Genomic DNA, 18,012 nt, shown 5'->3' on the forward strand with positions numbered 1-18,012 from the left:
TGCAAAATTGAATGTGAACTAATTAAGTAATATAAGAATATTGTCTTAAACGATTAAAATTTCCAATGATAACTCACGTATTACAGAATTCAATACATTATTTTAAATGTTCGTTGAGTATGAGTAAAATGGCTATTTTTTAAAGTATTAATTTGAGCTAGTATTGTTTATTTATTTTCCTCTGTGTTTTAGTGGTTTCACTTTGCGAACCTGTATTTAACATTTAGCTACTTTCGACATGGTGTGGGAAGCTTTAACAAGTTACAGTAATAATATTAATCGAAGCAAAATTTTACTCATGAAATCTACATTAAAAGTGTTTCTCACATCAGTTCATTTCAAATTCGAATTAAGGGAAAAATACCCTCGAAATTCTTTACAGCTTGTAGACAAGAACTTTACTTTGAGATGTATTGTTACGTTCCAGCCATACTATACTTAACTGATGACAAGAGAACCATTACGGAAAATTATGAAATATTACTTTCAAGTTTAAATACAAAATCTGTTTCAAGCACCAGCGAGACGGATCAGGAAGACGTGACCCACTGTTTGAAGTGATATACAAACTACGAACAAAATTTTTATCTAAATCCAGGGAAAACAAGAAAATACTTTCATGAATATGGTTTTAGACTTAAATAATTAATTATATTTAAGTGACTAGTATTTCCAAGTTATTGTTTAGCACCAAACATGTACCTGAGAGAGAAAGCCAATCCATTTACAAGATGCGGGGAGAGAAAGAATTGGCTCAGGGTCACCACTTAGAAAATCAAATGCTATTCTCCACTCAGAACAGTGTACACTAAATGGATATCAAAGGGAGTGGTCCAGCTCCATCCTTGACCACTTTGATAGCCACCCATGCATACAGTTAATTTATGGTGTCATGAACAAGAACACAATAGTTGGGTGACAGTAGCCACTTTAATCTCTACTACTAGACCTTTGTAATGCCAAAGTAATATTGGTTTGCTTTGTTTATGCCAATGAATTTCGAAAAATAGTGTATCTCACTCTTTAGAAATCTTTTGGTTTAATAGACTAACTTAGTTGTTTATTAGGGTCTCGCTAATGGGTTTTATAAGACTGTGATATTAGTACGTCAGGCCTTCTGTTACTCTACACAATGACTTTTGACCCAAAACAAATTCTTGAATTATCTTTTAGTTTTTTTTTTTTTTGTTTTTTGCAATAGGAAGGTTGAGAATTATCTCGGCCGAGTTCATTAATGGAATCAATCCATAAACATGATTATAAACAATCTTCACACGTAATAGTGACTTCAACGATGCCTATCCATCTCCCGTTTAAAATTTATAACATTCTCTAGCTTCTACGCAACACGCACTGTCGCAAAGACATGTTGGTTGCCTACAACAATAGGGATGCGTAGTGTTTCTTATTTCAAAATTAACCTCCGAATATCCCATGGATGGAAACGAGTAATCCTCTATATTGTTTTTGGCAGAGTTTATTATTTTGTCCTGCATAATAATAATAATAATAATAATAATAATAATAATAATAATAATAATAATAATAATAATAATAATAATAATAATAATAATAATAATAATAATAATTTATTTTTAAAAAGTGAATCTTTAAAGCTAAATGATCTGTGAGATTTACGTAATACCTTAAAATAATCAGCACTCTACTAAATATCCAGAACTAATATCTAACATTCTTAATTAGTAAACGGGGGTACGTTGACTCAGTGGTAGAGAGTTTACATCTGGTGTGTGGCGTCCCTGGTTCGATCCCCGGCCAAGCAAGTTTGTGGTGGACATCATTGTGCCCATGGGTTTTCTCGGGGTATTCCCATTTCCTCCCACGTTCCCATTTCACTAGTTCTTCCATTATCATCCAATTCCCTTAATCATCCGTCTCTCTTAACTTCACGGGCATAATCGTGGTACGTTGAACTGAAAGATTTCATTTCATTTTAATTAATGAAATTAGAAATTAACTGGAAATGACTGATTTCATGTGCAATATATGTCCTTTAAACTAAAGAAGAAGGATCAACAATGAAAGTGAATTATTTGTCAAATTATTATTATTATTATTATTATTATTATTATTATTATTATTATTATTATTATTATTATTATTATTATTATTATTATTATTATTATTATTGTGCTTTGCCACTGACTAAGGATGATTCCATGCTGGGACCAAGTACCTGGATAAAACCTATATATCGTCTGAAAGCTCTTGTCATGAAAAGTACGAAACCGTTTTCAAATCACGGACAAACCCACAACCTGACCCTATAAGGGGCCAGTTTGTTGGTGTTTGCGATCCTATGTATGGCATATTCGACAGAAGTAAAAATGAATGTTACTATGCATCATGCGTAAGTGCCTGAGTCCATCATGTTCCTTTTTAACTCATTGCTAGAACACGACTCTGACAAGAGTTTGGTTATATCGCTTTGCACCCAGACGTATCCATTTGGTCAGTGTTGCCAACGAATTGAAAATATAATATGGCAAATGGTTTCTCTACCATTGGACGTATATCCTTGTAACTTGTTATAAACATAATTCGTCACTAGAGAAAATATACTGTGGACGTATTCCTCTCTCAAGGGCCCAAGTTTGTCAGTGTTGCCAAACAATTGTAAAAATGAGAAGGTGTAAAACAGGTTTCGTTTATACATCAAGCTTGGCAGAAATATCACACGATACTATAGCAGAAATACGTTGAGTGTGATCATCCCCTAACCATTCTAGGTTCTCAGTGTTGCCAACCAAGTGTAAACATCACAATGTTACAAATGGCATGCGTGCTATGGAACGAATATAAAACAAATGTGACATAAGCAGCATTGGACAATGGAAAACATAGTATGAGTGTCCCCGTCTCCCAAGCACCCCAGTGTAGCAGTGTTGTCAACTAATGCGAACATCCAAGATTATTGCATGAAGTCTATAGCTTTGGCGGACATAATTAGACTGTGACCCATGCTAGGTTTTCCATTGTCCAATGTTGCTTATGTCACATTTGTTATATATTGGTTCAATTGCAAGCACATCACTTGCAACATTGCGATATTCACATTTGGTTGGCTGTTGGTAATGGTTGGGAAATGGTCACACTCAACGTCTTTTCGCTATGTATCGTGTGATGTTTCTCCAAGATTGGTGTATAGATTTCTCATCGTACGAACCTGTTTTACACCTTCTCATTTTTACAATTGGTTGGCAACACTGACAAACTTGGGCCCTTGAGAGAGGAATACGTCCACAGTATATTTTCTCTAGTGACGAATTATGTTTATAACAAGTTACAAGGATATACGTCCAATGGTAGAGAAACCATTTGCCATATTATATTTTCAATTCGTTGGCAACACTGACCAAATGGATACGTCTGGGTGCAAAGCGATATAACCAAACTCTTGTCAGAGTCGTGTTCTAGCAATGAGTTAAAAAGGAACATGATGGACTCAGGCACTTACGCGTGATGCATCGTAATATTCATTTTTACTTCTGTCGAATATGCCATACATAGGGTCGCAAACGCCAACAAACTGGCCGTGATTTGAAAACGGTTTCGTACTTCTCATGACAAGAGCTTTCAGACGATATATAGGTTCTATCCAGGTACTTGGTCCTGATATGGAATCATCCCTATTGAGAAGCGAATCCGGGACCACATGTATCAAAAACGAACACGCTAGCCATTTAAGTGGGGAAGGCTTTCATGTGCAAATATTATAAACAAATTACACTCTGTCGTTGTAATAATAACACACATGAGGAAAAATGTACAGAAATGCTGTTTGAAAAAAAAAAATAGGCTGGAAATTCCATTCATTCGTATCAAAGATGTTATATTTTCAAACTAAAAAATGTCATTGGAGAACACAATACGCTCTACAATAAAACAACATATAAATTTAACACTATATAACAAACTAGTAGTGAATATAATGATGCATATCTATATACAAAACAAGCATGAATAGACTTAAATATGAAATATACAAACCTTCAATGTAATGTGCTGTTGAGCGTGAATTGTAAGCTTCTATCCTCTCTCGATAAACACCTAACCGAAGAACAGGAGTCATTTTCCTTAAAGCTTGACAAACCTGAAAAGACGCAGTATTGATATTAACAACGAATAGTAACTATTTTTGTCTTTAAATTGAAAATAATCACTCAAATGGTAAACATAAAAGGAATGTGCTTGCCTTCTACATGGCAGGTTTATAGTTCGGTTTATGGAGCTAACAAAGTTGACTGGTGTAGTTTTAAATACCACTGAGAAATACTAAGACATGATTTTGGATTAGAACATGAAGTGCGGATTATACAATATTTTTTTGTTTAAAGTGGAGCAACCTTTAACCATTTTGCTACTAGCAGGACTTACACAGTACATCGCACAAAGTTTTGAAATAACTTATACCATTGGAACATCTTTTCATATGTTTTCTACCACCCTAGTTCCTTCATTTTTTGCATGCATGTATCTGCTGATTGGAAGCGTTGTAGTGGGCATTTTTACTGTTGTATCTTATACGGGATTCGTTCCAGATTTTTCCAAAAATCCAACGAAAGAAGGGAGCGAAAGGTTTAAAAACCCTAAAATAAGAAATATGAATGTCATTTAAGTTTATATTGAGCTCAGATAATTAAGTAGATCCTAAAGACATGTCACTCTAAACTTCCAAGTTACCGCACCTACATTATTAATTTAATAGTAGCTACGTCTTACAGCGAACCTGGGATAAAATACCCCAACTTCGAATATTAGCGTTTTAACATGTAAAACTAATTTATGATTTGTTTGATCACAAGAACAACATATTACTTTCAATTCAAGAATAACATATGGCTTTTTTTATTCAATGCGTTTAAATAAGGTATCATTTTTTTAAGCAAGATACATTTGTTTTTGAGCGTCTCAAGACCAGAAAAAATATTTCAGATGCATATTTTACATAATTGTATATAATCAGTATGCAACATTTGATAGGTATATCTGAAAGCACAGCAAATATTTCTATTTTAATTCACACAAGAATACAAAACATTATTGACACTAAATTTTAAAAAAAATGTGAAAATTAACAAAAAAAAAAAAAAAATCTGATAAGTAATATTTCCCTCGGTGTATCGCAACTGTGGTCTGAATGATCTTGCTGCTGTTTTACAAGTAGTTAGTATATTGTAATGTTCTTTTGGTAGAGTCAATAATAGTTCCAGGATTAGCCTTTCACCAATTTTGTTATAAAATAATTCTCTATAAATCAATTTACAAAGTTTCTTTGCAAAGATAAAAGATAAGTGTTTCCAATGTACTGTAAGTCCTTAGCACACGTAAAGTGACTTCGGATGACGAAGGTTCAAATTAGGTATGTACGAACCCCTTCCCTCAAAACAGCTTTCCGGGTGTGTTATTAAAGGGGTCTCCTCTGTCCGTTGCGACTATGGGAGGCGGTTTGTAAGGAACCTCTTTCATCCAATTCGACCTCCAGAGTTAGGTTGTAATTAGGAATCTTCTTCGCCCAATGCAGCTACCAGAGATTAGGTAAGGTTATGTCATCAGTTGTAAACTGATAATTTGCTCCTCTCCCGGTCCTCTTTTATGAGTGACCTCTGGGCGATTCGTACATCTTCAGATTCCATCGTGTCGGTTTCGTGTTTTCCTGTTTCTTCCGTCTATCGTCTGCTTGTAATAGTGTTTATAAACAACAGCACGTGTTTTACAGTTATAACATGTGCTCGAAGAAGTAATATACACTGAAAGGTGGTGAACCTTACAAAATGGATATATAAATTCGGAAATTGCACCACCAACTGTAATGTCGTCGCGGCAAGATAAGAACTACTTTCTTATATCCAAGTATGAGACGACAATGCTAGCGCTCAGCCGATTCTGTAGAAGATTATCAACCAAAATAGGTCTAAAAGGGCTTCATCAGGTGTTTTTTGTTTAATTTGAAATGTTATACAAAGCACGGCTAGAAAAGAAGAAGGCTGATACAATAAAAACATTATTTCCTTCAAACTACTCCTTCCATGATCCCTACACCGGGAAGTAGTGAAGCTAGTCGTTTTAGGAAACTATGTTTGTGATATTCTTTAATTTCTTTTTACAACTTCTACTGACTCAAATTTGCTTTCTTTTTCAGTACTGACTTTATCTGGGGAATAGAAAAAGCCGGAAAGCAAGATCCGGAGAATATGGCGGAAGATCCAACACAGGGATCTCCTGTTTGGCCAAAAATGTCTTCAGTGACAATTCCGTGTATGCAAGACTATTGTCTTGGTGCAGAATTCATGACTTGTTTGTCCAGAAATTAAGTTGTCGTTTTCTTACTCGCTCACGGATAGCTGTCAACACATTAACAAAGTAATGTTAGTTTACAGTTTCACCCTCGGGTAACCACTTAACATATAAGATCCAACAGATATCGAAGAAACAATCATCATTACTTTGAATTTCACTTTGCTCGTTCAAGCTTTCTTGTGGATAGACAATCTCGGGATCTTCCAATGCATTGATCGCAATTTGGTTTCAGGAGAGCTACAGGATTGTACGTGAAAAACGAGGAGTCCTCAAAGATGATAATCACTCTCTCTAAGAATGTAGGGCTAATTTCAATGTTTTCACAAACGTCAGCACAAATGTTCACCCGAGCTTCCTTTTGTTCCAAACTCAGGTTCCTTGGCACCAATTTTGAACACAATTGATTCATGCTGTAACTTTTATGTAAAATTTGCTGAACATTTTCTTTTTGTCAATTCGTATGATTTCAGCAAAAGCCGAATACTCAAACGACGATCCTTTCGAATCACATTGCCGTTTTTTGAATGTGAGTGCGTTTCCGATCTGCAAGATTATCCAGAACCCGGATAGCCTGTTATCACATCTCGTCCGTCTTTAAACCGCCGAAGACTTGGGTGTATAATGGACAGTCATCTTCGTACACTACCTTAAGCGAATCGTCTTTTGCGAATTTTCCCCAGTTTGAAAAGAAATTTCACATTGATATGTTGTTTCGTTTAAAACCAAGCATTTTTCCAACGAAGTACAGATGCACGGACAGTTTTTTCCAAAGCTCACAGTCGAATTGAGAGGCTTGCACCCTGGTCAATTACTCATTCGATAGGCAGGGTATCATGATATAGACTCATGCATCGATTGACCTTCACGCGGTCATTGTTTGCCAATAGTAATATCAACCCGGCTTCTTTCTAGCCATACCTCTATGCTAAAGTATTTTGGTCTCCAGCAACATCTTTAAACTTTCAAGATAGCTATAGGATTGATTAGACCTATTACAATATTCGGTCCATATACTACTTTTACTCCAATTATCACGGTTTTGTAAAATTTAGGAATCCGCTTACTTTCTGCAAACATAATTCTAAAATAATAATAATAATAATAATAATAATAATAATAATAATAATAATAATAATAATAATAATAATAATAATAATAATAATAATAATACTTTTAGAAATAAATAAAAAAAATTATGAGGCACAATATCAACACTTGTATTAAATTAGTGCAAATGAAATGTCAACCAAAACCAAAACATGAATACTACAATACTTGGTTAGTCAAAGTAGCCGTCGTTTGTAACCATACATCTTTGCCATCTCTCAAGTCGACAATTGGATTCTGCGGCAAAATAGGTCTATAGTTTGCTATAAGAAGAAGTCCTCAACCGCAAGTTGCACCACTCGATTATTAGGGAAGGTCTTCCTGTCAAAGAAATTCTCGAGATTCCAGGAGATATACTAGTCGGCAGAAGAGACGTCACGAGAATACAACAGATGAAGAAGGTTAGTTGGTTGGATTGCAGCTTAGCATCTCTTTTAGCAGCGAGGCTACATGAGACGTAGACCTAAAGCTTAACACGAGATATGGACCATATTATCTCCCATTGAATTCGGCTGTCCTGCGCCGAAGACGCGTACGCTAACCGTTTTAGTGTGCGCACGGCACGCCAATATTATTATTAATTATTTGGTTATTGTAGCCACAAAGGAGCTCTGGATGGGGAAGGGTTTCATACAGCAACCTATGGACAGCCTGCAACGTCCTTTGAGAGACATTTGCGTGTGTATTATCGTGCAACATCAGTACCCCACGACTTTTGAACATTTCTGGATACTTGCGGACAAAGTTCAATGCATTTCATGGAGTTTGTAACGTTCCACTGTCCTGGATTCATCTCGATGGAGAAAGATATGATAGACTAGATGTGCAACAATTGCAAATTTGATTGTTCACATTTTTTTAGTGTATCAATTGTTTTCGTGAACGAACAAGAGATGCAAATAGTTGAATTTGGCGTATCAGCGAAAAGCATAATGGCTTTGAAAAATTATGTTCGCAGAACAAAACTAAAAGGGCTTCACCCTATTTCCAATGCTGAAAATGCTATTTTCCATTGTTTACAATGAGAATTCACGAGCCAAATGCTTTCCAAGATTAATTCTATGGGCATCCCGGTTTTCGGTGATTATTCGGTGATCAGGACATGTGATCTCTTACGACGCTCAGCTTGTGCTCTCGAATCACCATGTCAATTTGGTTAAGAATGGATCAGGCATTTTGAAGGGATGTCCGGACAAACGAACGCCTAAGTCTAGTAAAGAGAATCATCGTTTCAATAAACCACACCATACATCACCATACTAGCAGGAAAAAACTTCTAGGAGTTGTGAAAAGAGTCCTGGACTTGGATCAAGATCCAACCTCTGTCCCGACCGTTCACTTTGTCGTATTAGACCCGATGTTCATCTCAAGTGAGAATCTGATGGAGTATATTTCCCTGGTTAATCCTTAGTTGTAGCTGGGGAGCAGTCTGTAATTGGCAATCGCTGATTGTCCTAGGTTCGTATCCGTACATTAAGAAAAAACTATTTCTTTGTTCTTAATTGGATGAAACTGTTTAAACCAAAAGTGATGTGAGGTAATAGTTTTGGCCATGTTTCATGATTTTGTTGAACGAAAAATTTTAAGAAATTCTGTAGTTTTATTCATGACCTTAACTAATCCTATATCTTTGTGATTAAAAGCAGGGCAGAAATTAAATTCAAAATTATATATTTCGGCTAGTTTTTGAAGTTTCTTCGCTCTGTGCACTGGATGTTTGTACAGATGAAGAAAACGAAAAGCGCCGAATTTTAAAATAATTTCTTCCAATAAAAATTGTTCAATTGTATCTGCCGTTATGCTATTAACAGATTTGGCCACTATATAACAAGTGCTTGTTTCGATGGCAACTGAAACGTATTTTGGTTTCCTTTCTTCATGTGGATAAGGTCCTAAACCGTCAAACATCATCGCTCTTCTATAAGGCCTGGCAGGTGGTGAAGGAGTTCTTCTTGTGGCTTTTTCGGGAGTTTCTTTAAGAGTTGACACTCTCTGCAGTTCTTAATTCTAAATGCTAAGTATGACTTCATGTTTGGCATGTAGTATTTATGGAGGACGGTCTTATATGTCTTCGAAAACCCAAAATGGGGTGCTGACGGATGTTTGTGGATAGACTCGAAGCAATGTACTGCCAAACTTCTCTGGATACACAAAAGATAAATTAATCCAAGTTCTGGATGTTTTTGTATACGGTAAAGTAGGTTGCCTTTTAAGCGGAAATACTTAGCTGCTCTCATAGTAGAACTTTTTGTTGGTTCTTTCCCTTCTAAAACTGCTATTATGTCAGCGTACGAGTCATCTTTGCGCTGCTCTTCCCGTAAGTTCTTCAAAGATCCTTGTTTTTGTATTTGTAGAATGGGTTCTTCTAAAGAATTTGAACGGTATGTATGCATATCCTAGGTTGCCTGGTGTAGGTCCATGGCTTCTTGATTATCATTGCTGTTTTGTTCTAAGTGGCTGATGATATCGGCCGGGTGCTTTTTTCCTTCAATATGGCAGATGCCTAAATTATAGTCGGCTAAGAAAAGTCTATAGCGTGTATATTTTCCAACTTTGTCCGGGTGCGTGTATAGAGAAGTAAGACATTTAGCGTCCGTAAACAATTTAAACTTACGATTAAGTAGGAAATATCTGAATCTGCGTAGAGCATATATAATAGCGTATAGTTCCTTTTGCCAGACTGAACTTTTAGTTTCGGCAGTTGTAAGACGACGGCTACAACACGAAACAATTCTTTCCTCGTCTGTTTGAGGGTTATAACAAGCTAGTACCCCCTGATTTGGTGTGTGAGCTTGCGTCAGTATACAGTCTTATCTCTAGTTTTTCGTCAAAATGGTAAAGAGATGGGCATTCAAGATGCCCTCTTTCAGCTTCTCAAATAATTCATCATGGTTTTCGGTCCATCTGAATTTAGCATTTTTAGTAAGGAGCTGTGAAACGGTTCTACCTTGGCCGTGAAGTCTTTAATATGACTTCGAAGATAAGAGCAAAGACCTATAAAGCTCTTCAGTATTCGCTTAGTAGTCGGCTTCTTAAAATTCTTGATCTTATTTGCTATTTTTGGTGAGATGCTGATCTTTTGTCCGGATACAAGGAATCCTAATACTGGGAGTTCTCTATATAGTAAGTGTGTCTTCTTCGGACTTCAGCACTTTAAAAAGTGTCTAAGTCCGTTTCCGTTAATAAAAATAGCATCTGGCAGGAAAGTCCTTAAGAAATGTCTGAAAAATATACGCCGACGCATCTACCATGTAAAATTCTCTTAGTTCCTGTAAGGTAAAGCAATTGTCGTACTCGGGAGATTGGACTTTCCCATTAACTAAACTAACTAACTCTATGGCCTATGGAATCCGGAGGTTCAGTGCCGCGTTCACAAAAGCTCTCCACTGACTTCTATCCTTAGCTAATTGCATCCAGTTTCTACTTTGTATTCCTATCTCTGCGAGATCCATCTTAATATTATCCTCCCATCTGCGCCTAGGTCTTCCTAATGGTCGTTTTCCTATGGGTCTACCAGTTAAGACTTTGAAAGCGTTTCTACTTTCTTCCCATTACTTTCTATTATAAAAGATCCTCTTGAATACAGAAATATATTACAATAAGTAGTTTCCTCTAATATATTAGGTAAGAAAGTGGAAGGAACCCAATGACCAAGCGTCGTAGGGCTTTGTAGGTGAGGTTACTCTCTTTGACGAGGCGTCGTGAGAGGGGATGAGTTGTTAGGTGTTTCTCGGTGACCGGGCGTCGTGAGAGAGAAAGGGAACCCAATGACCAAGCGCCGTAGGGCTTTTCGGTGATCTCCGCTACCTTGGGTGATCTCCGTCTTGCCGACTGCTGGCGATTGTGGGCGACACCTTTTCGGTCGCCTGCGTTGTATTTATTTGCATGCATGATCTGAGGACATGCGGAACCTTACAATATTTTTCTGTTGCTTGCTGTGCAGAATGCTCGAGTTCGAATTCGTAAAGGAAATCTCTGCAAGTGCACTTGGAGTTCCGCAAGTCATCCACACACATTTTGAAATCACTATGGTACGATTACGAATCAAGAAAGATAAAACCACAGAAATCGTGTTTCAAAACTGTCAAAAACTCACCCCAAGAATAAAATACCACTTGTGGACATTCTAATGAAAGTTATTTATGCAACATTACAGGAATAGTAATGAAATATGAACAAAGTCTCCTGAGCCGTTTCTGAGAAAACATTAAAAAATAACTTACCCAGAAGAATAAGCTACCCCTCGCACATTTATTCAGGACAGATGAGTTATTACTGACATATTTGTTTATGAAATATGAACAAAATCAGCTGATTTGTTTCTGAAAAAATCGTCCGAAAAAACTCACCCACCGAAACAAACTACTACTCTTCCTTTTCTTTTCAGGGCAAATGAGTTATGCCGTATTATGATGCTATTAATGGAATATTTATGCATGAAATATGATCAAATCACTGGAATCATTCTCGAAAAAAAAAATCTCACCCTCAAGATTAAACTACCCCTTCTCGATTTTTCCAACTCACATCACTGTATGAGTTTGTTATTATGAAATATGAAATATAAATAAAATCGTTAGAGTCGTTTTTGAGAAAATCGCAAATATTAATTTTCATCATTCGGTGAACTACTTTTAGTTTTGAGGGAAGAGAGAAAACCTGGAGAATCACATAAAAAACTTTAAGATTGAAATTTGGTTGAAATACATTGAACGGTATGGCCTCTAGCCGAGTGTACATCAGGACAAACAGACAGACAGATGTTTAAAATAGCATTTTTCAACGCGTGTCAAGTTAGACCAACCACCAACACCAAAACGACCGGAACATATCTCAGAATTATGGGCTATTTATGGGCTAATTAGTTGCTCTAATCCCAATTTTTGGGCTCCTACTGTTTAGCGGGAAATCGGATTCAAAGTGGGCGAGTCCAGCTTGATATCAAGCTAGAACCCCCCATATGGTTAGAATGGTCCGATCGAAAACATTCACACGTTAGAATTATGGGCTATTTATGGGCTAATTAGTTGCTCTAATCCCAATTTTTGGGCTCCTACTGTTTAGCGGGAAATCGGATTCAAAGTGGGCGAGTCCAGCTTGATATCAAGCTAGAACCCCCCATATGGTTAGAATGGTCCGATCGAAAAAATTCAAACGCCAGAATTATGGGCTAATTAGTTGCTCTAATCCCAATTTTTGGGCTCCTATTGTTTAGCGGGAAATCGGATTCAAAGTGGGCGAGTCCAGCTTGATATCAAGCTAGAACCCCCCATATGGTTAGAATGGTCCGATCGAAAAAATTCAAACGCCAGAATTATGGGCTATTTATGGGCTAATTAGTTGCTCTAATCCCAATTTTTGGGCTCCTATTGTTTAGCGGGAAATCGGATTCAAAGTGGGCGAGTCCAGCTTGATATCAAGCTAGAACCCCCCATATGGTTAGAATGGTCCGATCGAAAAAATTCAAACGCCAGAATTATGGGCTATTTATGGGCTAATTAGTTGCTCTAATCCCAATTTTTGGGCTCCTATTGTTTAGCGGGAAACCGGATTCAAAGTGGGCGAGTCCAGCTTGATATCAAGCTAGAACCCCCCATATGGTTAGAATGGTCCGATCGAAAAAATTCAAACGCCAGAATTATGGGCTATTTATGGGCTAATTAGTTGCTCTAATCCCAATTTTTGGGCTCCTATTGTTTAGCGGGAAATCGGATTCAAAGTGGGCGAGTCCAGCTTGATATCAAGCTAGAACCCCCCATATGGTTAGAATGGTCCGATCGAAAAAATTCAAACGCAAGAATTATGGGCTATTTATGGGCTAATTAGTTGCTCTAATCCCAATTTTTGGGCTCCTATTGTTTAGCGGGAAATCGGATTCAAAGTGGGCGAGTCCAGCTTGATATCAAGTTAGAACCCCCCATATGGTTAGAATGGTCCGATCAAAAAAATTCAAACGCCAGAATTATGGGCTATTTATGGGCTAATTAGTTGCTCTAATCCCAATTTTTGGGCTCCTATTGTTTAGCGGGAAATCGGATTCAAAGTGGGCGAGTCCAGCTTGATATCAAGCTAGAACCCCCCATATGGTTAGAATGGTCCGATCGAAAAAAATCTAACACTAGAATTATGGGCTATTTATGGGCTAATTAGTTGCTCTAATCCCAATTTTTGGGCTCCTATTGTTTAGCGGGAAATCGGATTCAAAGTGGGCGAGTCCAGCTTGATATCAAGCTAGAACCCCCCATATGGTTAGAATGGTCCGATCGAAAAAATTCAAACGCCAGAATTATGGGCTAATTAGTTGCTCTAATCCCAATTTTTGGGCTCCTACTGTTTAGCGGGAAATGGGATTCAAAGTGGGCGAGTCCAGCTTGATATCAAGCTAGAACCCCCCATATGGTTAGAATGGTCCGATCGAAAAAATTCAAACGCCAGAATTATGGGCTATTTATGGGCTAATTAGTTGCTCTAATCCCAATTTTTGGGCTCTTACTGTTTAGCGGGAAATCGGATTCAAAATGGGCGAGTCTAGCTTGATATCAAGCTAGAACCCCCATATGGTTAGAATGGTCCGATCGAAAAAATTCAAACGCCAGAATTATGGGCTATTTATGGGCTAATTAGTTGCTCTAATCGCAATTTTTGAGCTCCTATTGTTTAGCGGGAAATCGGATTCAAAGTGGGCGAGTCCAGCTTGATATCAAGCTAGAACCCCCCATATGGTTAGAATGGTCCGATCGAAAAAATTCAAACGCCAGAATTATGGGCTATTTATGGGCTAATTAGTTGCTCTAATCCCAATTTTTGGGCTCCTATTGTTTAGCGGGAAATCGGATTCAAAGTGGGCGAGTCCAGCTTGATATCAAGCTAGAACCCCCCATATGGTTAGAATGGTCCGATCGAAAAAATTCAAACGCCAGAATTATGGGCTATTTATGGGCTAATTAGTTGCTCTAATCCCAATTTTTGGGCTCCTATTGTTTAGCGGGAAACCGGATTCAAAGTGGGCGAGTCCAGCTTGATATCAAGCTAGAACCTCCCATATGGTTAGAATGGTCCGATCGAAAAAATTCAAACGCCAGAATTATGGGCTATTTATGGGCTAATTAGTTGCTCTAATCCCAATTTTTGGGCTCCTATTGTTTAGCGGGAAATCGGATTCAAAGTGGGCGAGTCCAGCTTGATATCAAGCTAGAACCCCCCATATGGTTAGAATGGTCCGATCGAAAAAATTCAAACGCAAGAATTATGGGCTATTTATGGGCTAATTAGTTGCTCTAATCCCAATTTTTGGGCTCCTATTGTTTAGCGGGAAATCGGATTCAAAGTGGGCGAGTCCAGCTTGATATCAAGCTAGAACCCCTCATTTGGTTAGAATGGTCCGATCGAAAAAATTCAAACGCAAGAATTATGGGCTATTTGTGGGCTAATTAGTTGCTCTAATCCCAATTTTTGGGCTCCTATTGTTTAGCGGGAAATCGGATTCAAAGTGGGCGAGTCCAGCTTGATATCAAGTTAGAACCCCCCATATGGTTAGAATGGTCCGATCAAAAAAATTCAAACGCCAGAATTATGGGCTATTTATGGGCTAATTAGTTGCTCTAATCCCAATTTTTGGGCTCCTATTGTTTAGCGGGAAATCGGATTCAAAGTGGGCGAGTCCAGCTTGATATCAAGCTAGAACCCCCCATATGGTTAGAATGGTCCGATCGAAAAAAATCAAACACTAGAATTATGGGCTATTTATGGGCTAATTAGTTGCTCTAATCCCAATTTTTGGGCTCCTATTGTTTAGCGGGAAATCGGATTCAAAGTGGGCGAGTCCAGCTTGATATCAAGCTAGAACCCCCCATATGGTTAGAATGGTCCGATCGAAAAAATTCAAACGCCAGAATTATGGGCTAATTAGTTGCTCTAATCCCAATTTTTGGGCTCCTACTGTTTAGCGGGAAATGGGATTCAAAGTGGGCGAGTCCAGCTTGATATCAAGCTAGAACCCCCCATATGGTTAGAATGGTCCGATCGAAAAAATTCAAACGCCAGAATTATGGGCTATTTATGGGCTAATTAGTTGCTCTAATCCCAATTTTTGAGCTCCTATTGTTTAGCGGGAAATCGGATTCAAAGTGGGCGAGTCCAGCTTGATATCAAGCTAAAACCCCCCATATGGTTAGAATGGTCCGATCGAAAAAATTCAAACGCCAGAATTATGGGCTATTTATGGGCTAATTAGTTGCTCTAATCCCAATTTTTGGGCTCCTATTGTTTAGCGGGAAATCGGATTCAAAGTGGGCGAGTCCAGCTTGATATCAAGCTAGAACCCCCCATATGGTTAGAATGGTGCGATAGAAAAAATTCAAACGCCAGAATTATGGGCTATTTATGGGTTAATGTGTTGCTGTTATTCTATTTCTTGGATCCTAATGTTTAGCGGGAATTCGGAAACAAAACACGCGAGTCTAGCTTGACATCAAGCTAGAACCTCCGATTCGGTAACAATGGTCCGATCCAAAAAACTCAAACGCCGGAATTATGGGCTATTTTTGGGTTAATTAATGCTCTAATTCCGAGTTTGGGACTGCTACAGTTTAGCAGGAGTTCTTCATCAAATTGTGGGATTTGGCTTAACTTCTAGCTATAAACCTAGTGCTATAAATAATCAAATAATTAAAATGCCGGAATTATGGTTTATTTGTTTTTTAATTAGTTCCTCTAATGTCGATTTTAGTTCTTCTATCGTTCGCAAGAAATCTCATGCAAGATTGGTATTGATTTCTAGATAACGTGGGATGATAGTTGCAAAGTTGCAGTGAGAAAACGTCGATATCTATTAACTGAAAATTGATTTTTTTTTGCATTCTCCGCGAATGCAAATATATATCTCTACTAGTAAATTTATGAAATGTCTTTTCACATTTATATGTTCAGTATGTTTGGAAGCAAGTAGTGAATATATAGAATTTATATGGTGAAAGATCATATTGTTTTTTAAAATATTTTTTTAGTTTATAGGAAATGCCTCTTCATCGTTGCTGGGGCCCGCAATGGCACAGCGGTAGAATGCCGATAAAACCCAAGTACATGGTGTTTGTCAACCACAAAGATCAATTGGCGCGACGTGGGATCGAACCAGGAATCACACGCACAAGAGGTAAACGCTCTTCCGCTGTGTCACTGCGGCCCCCAGCAACGGCAAAGAGGCATTTCCTTAGAAAAAAAATTGATTTAAAAAATAATGATATTTCACTATATAAAAAATTCTATATATACACTATTTACTTCAAAACATAATGAACATAAACACGTGAAAAAAGAATTCATGGATTTACTAGTAGAGATATAGATGTACATTTGCGGAGAGTGCAAATAAATCAATTTTCAGTTAATAAACATCGATGTTTTCTCACTGCAACTTTGAAAGTATCATCCCAACTTATCTAAAAATCAATACCAATCTTGCTTGAGATTTCTTGCTAAGACATTAGAGCAACAATTTAGCAATACAAATAACCCATAATTCCGACGTTTTAATTCTTTTGATCGGAGTGTTATAGCCCAAGGTTTATAGCAAGAAGTTAAGCCAAATCTCACAATTTGATAAGGAATTCCTGCTAAAATGTAGCAGACCCAAACTCGGAATTACAGTATCAATTAGAACATAAATAGCCCATATTTCTGACGTTTGATTTTCTTCGATTCGAGATGTCTAACCTTATGATGTCAAACTAGACTCGCAGAATTTGATTCCGATCAAAAATTGGGATTAGAACAACTAATTAGCCCATAAATAGTCGATAATTCTGCAGTTTGAATTTTTTCGATTGGACCATTTTAACCGTATTGGGGATTCTAGCTTGATATCAAGTTGGGCTCTCCCATTTTGAATCCGATTTCCCGCTAAACAGTAGGAACCCAAAAACTGTTATCAGAACAACTAATTAGCCCACAAACAGGCTTAATTCTGGCGTTTGAATTTTTTCGATCGGACCATTCTAACCGTAACCATATTGGGGGATCTAGCTTGATATCAAGTTAGACTCGGCCATTTTAAATCCGATTTCCCACTAAACAATAGGAGCCCAAAAATTGGGATTAGAGCAAATAAGTAGACCATACACAGACCATAATTCTGGAGTTTGAATTTTTTCGATCGGACCATTCTAACCGTAACCGTATGGGAGGTTCTAGCTTGATATCAAGCTAGACTTGTCTATTTTGAATCTGATTTCCCGCTAAACAGTAGGAGCCCAAAAATTGGGATTAGAGCAACTAATTAGCCCATAAATGGCCCATAATTCTGGCGTTTGAATTTTTTCGATCGGACCATTCTAACCGTAACAGTATGGGAGGTTCTAGCTTGATATCAAGCTAGACTCGCCCATTTTGAATCCGATTTCCCGCTAAACAGTAGGAGCCCAAAAATTGGGATTAGAGCAACTAATTAGCCCATAAATAGCCCATAATTCTGGCGTTTGAATTTTTTCGATCGGACCATTCTAACCGTAACCGTATGGGAGGTTCTAGCTTGATATCAAGCTAGACTCGCCCATTTTGAATCCGATTTCCCGCTAAACAGTAAGAGCC

At 37.6% G+C, this 18,012-nt stretch overlaps 1 protein-coding gene across 1 annotated transcript in view; it reads right to left on the bottom strand.

Moving 5' to 3' along the window:
• LOC145688375 (ligand of Numb protein X 2-like) overlaps positions 1-18,012 on the bottom strand; it is a 698,396-nt gene that overhangs the window by 57,946 nt on the left and 622,438 nt on the right. The window contains exon 4 of the mRNA XM_081762542.1: positions 4,012-4,114. Within this exon, the coding sequence (XP_081618668.1) occupies positions 4,012-4,114 (103 nt within the window). The remainder of the gene's footprint in view (positions 1-4,011; positions 4,115-18,012) is intronic.

This window comes from Thermobia domestica, chromosome 6 (genome assembly GCF_964235325.1).
Source record: "Thermobia domestica chromosome 6, izTheDome1.hap1.1, whole genome shotgun sequence".
Classification (NCBI taxonomy): domain Eukaryota; kingdom Metazoa; phylum Arthropoda; class Insecta; order Zygentoma; family Lepismatidae; genus Thermobia; species Thermobia domestica.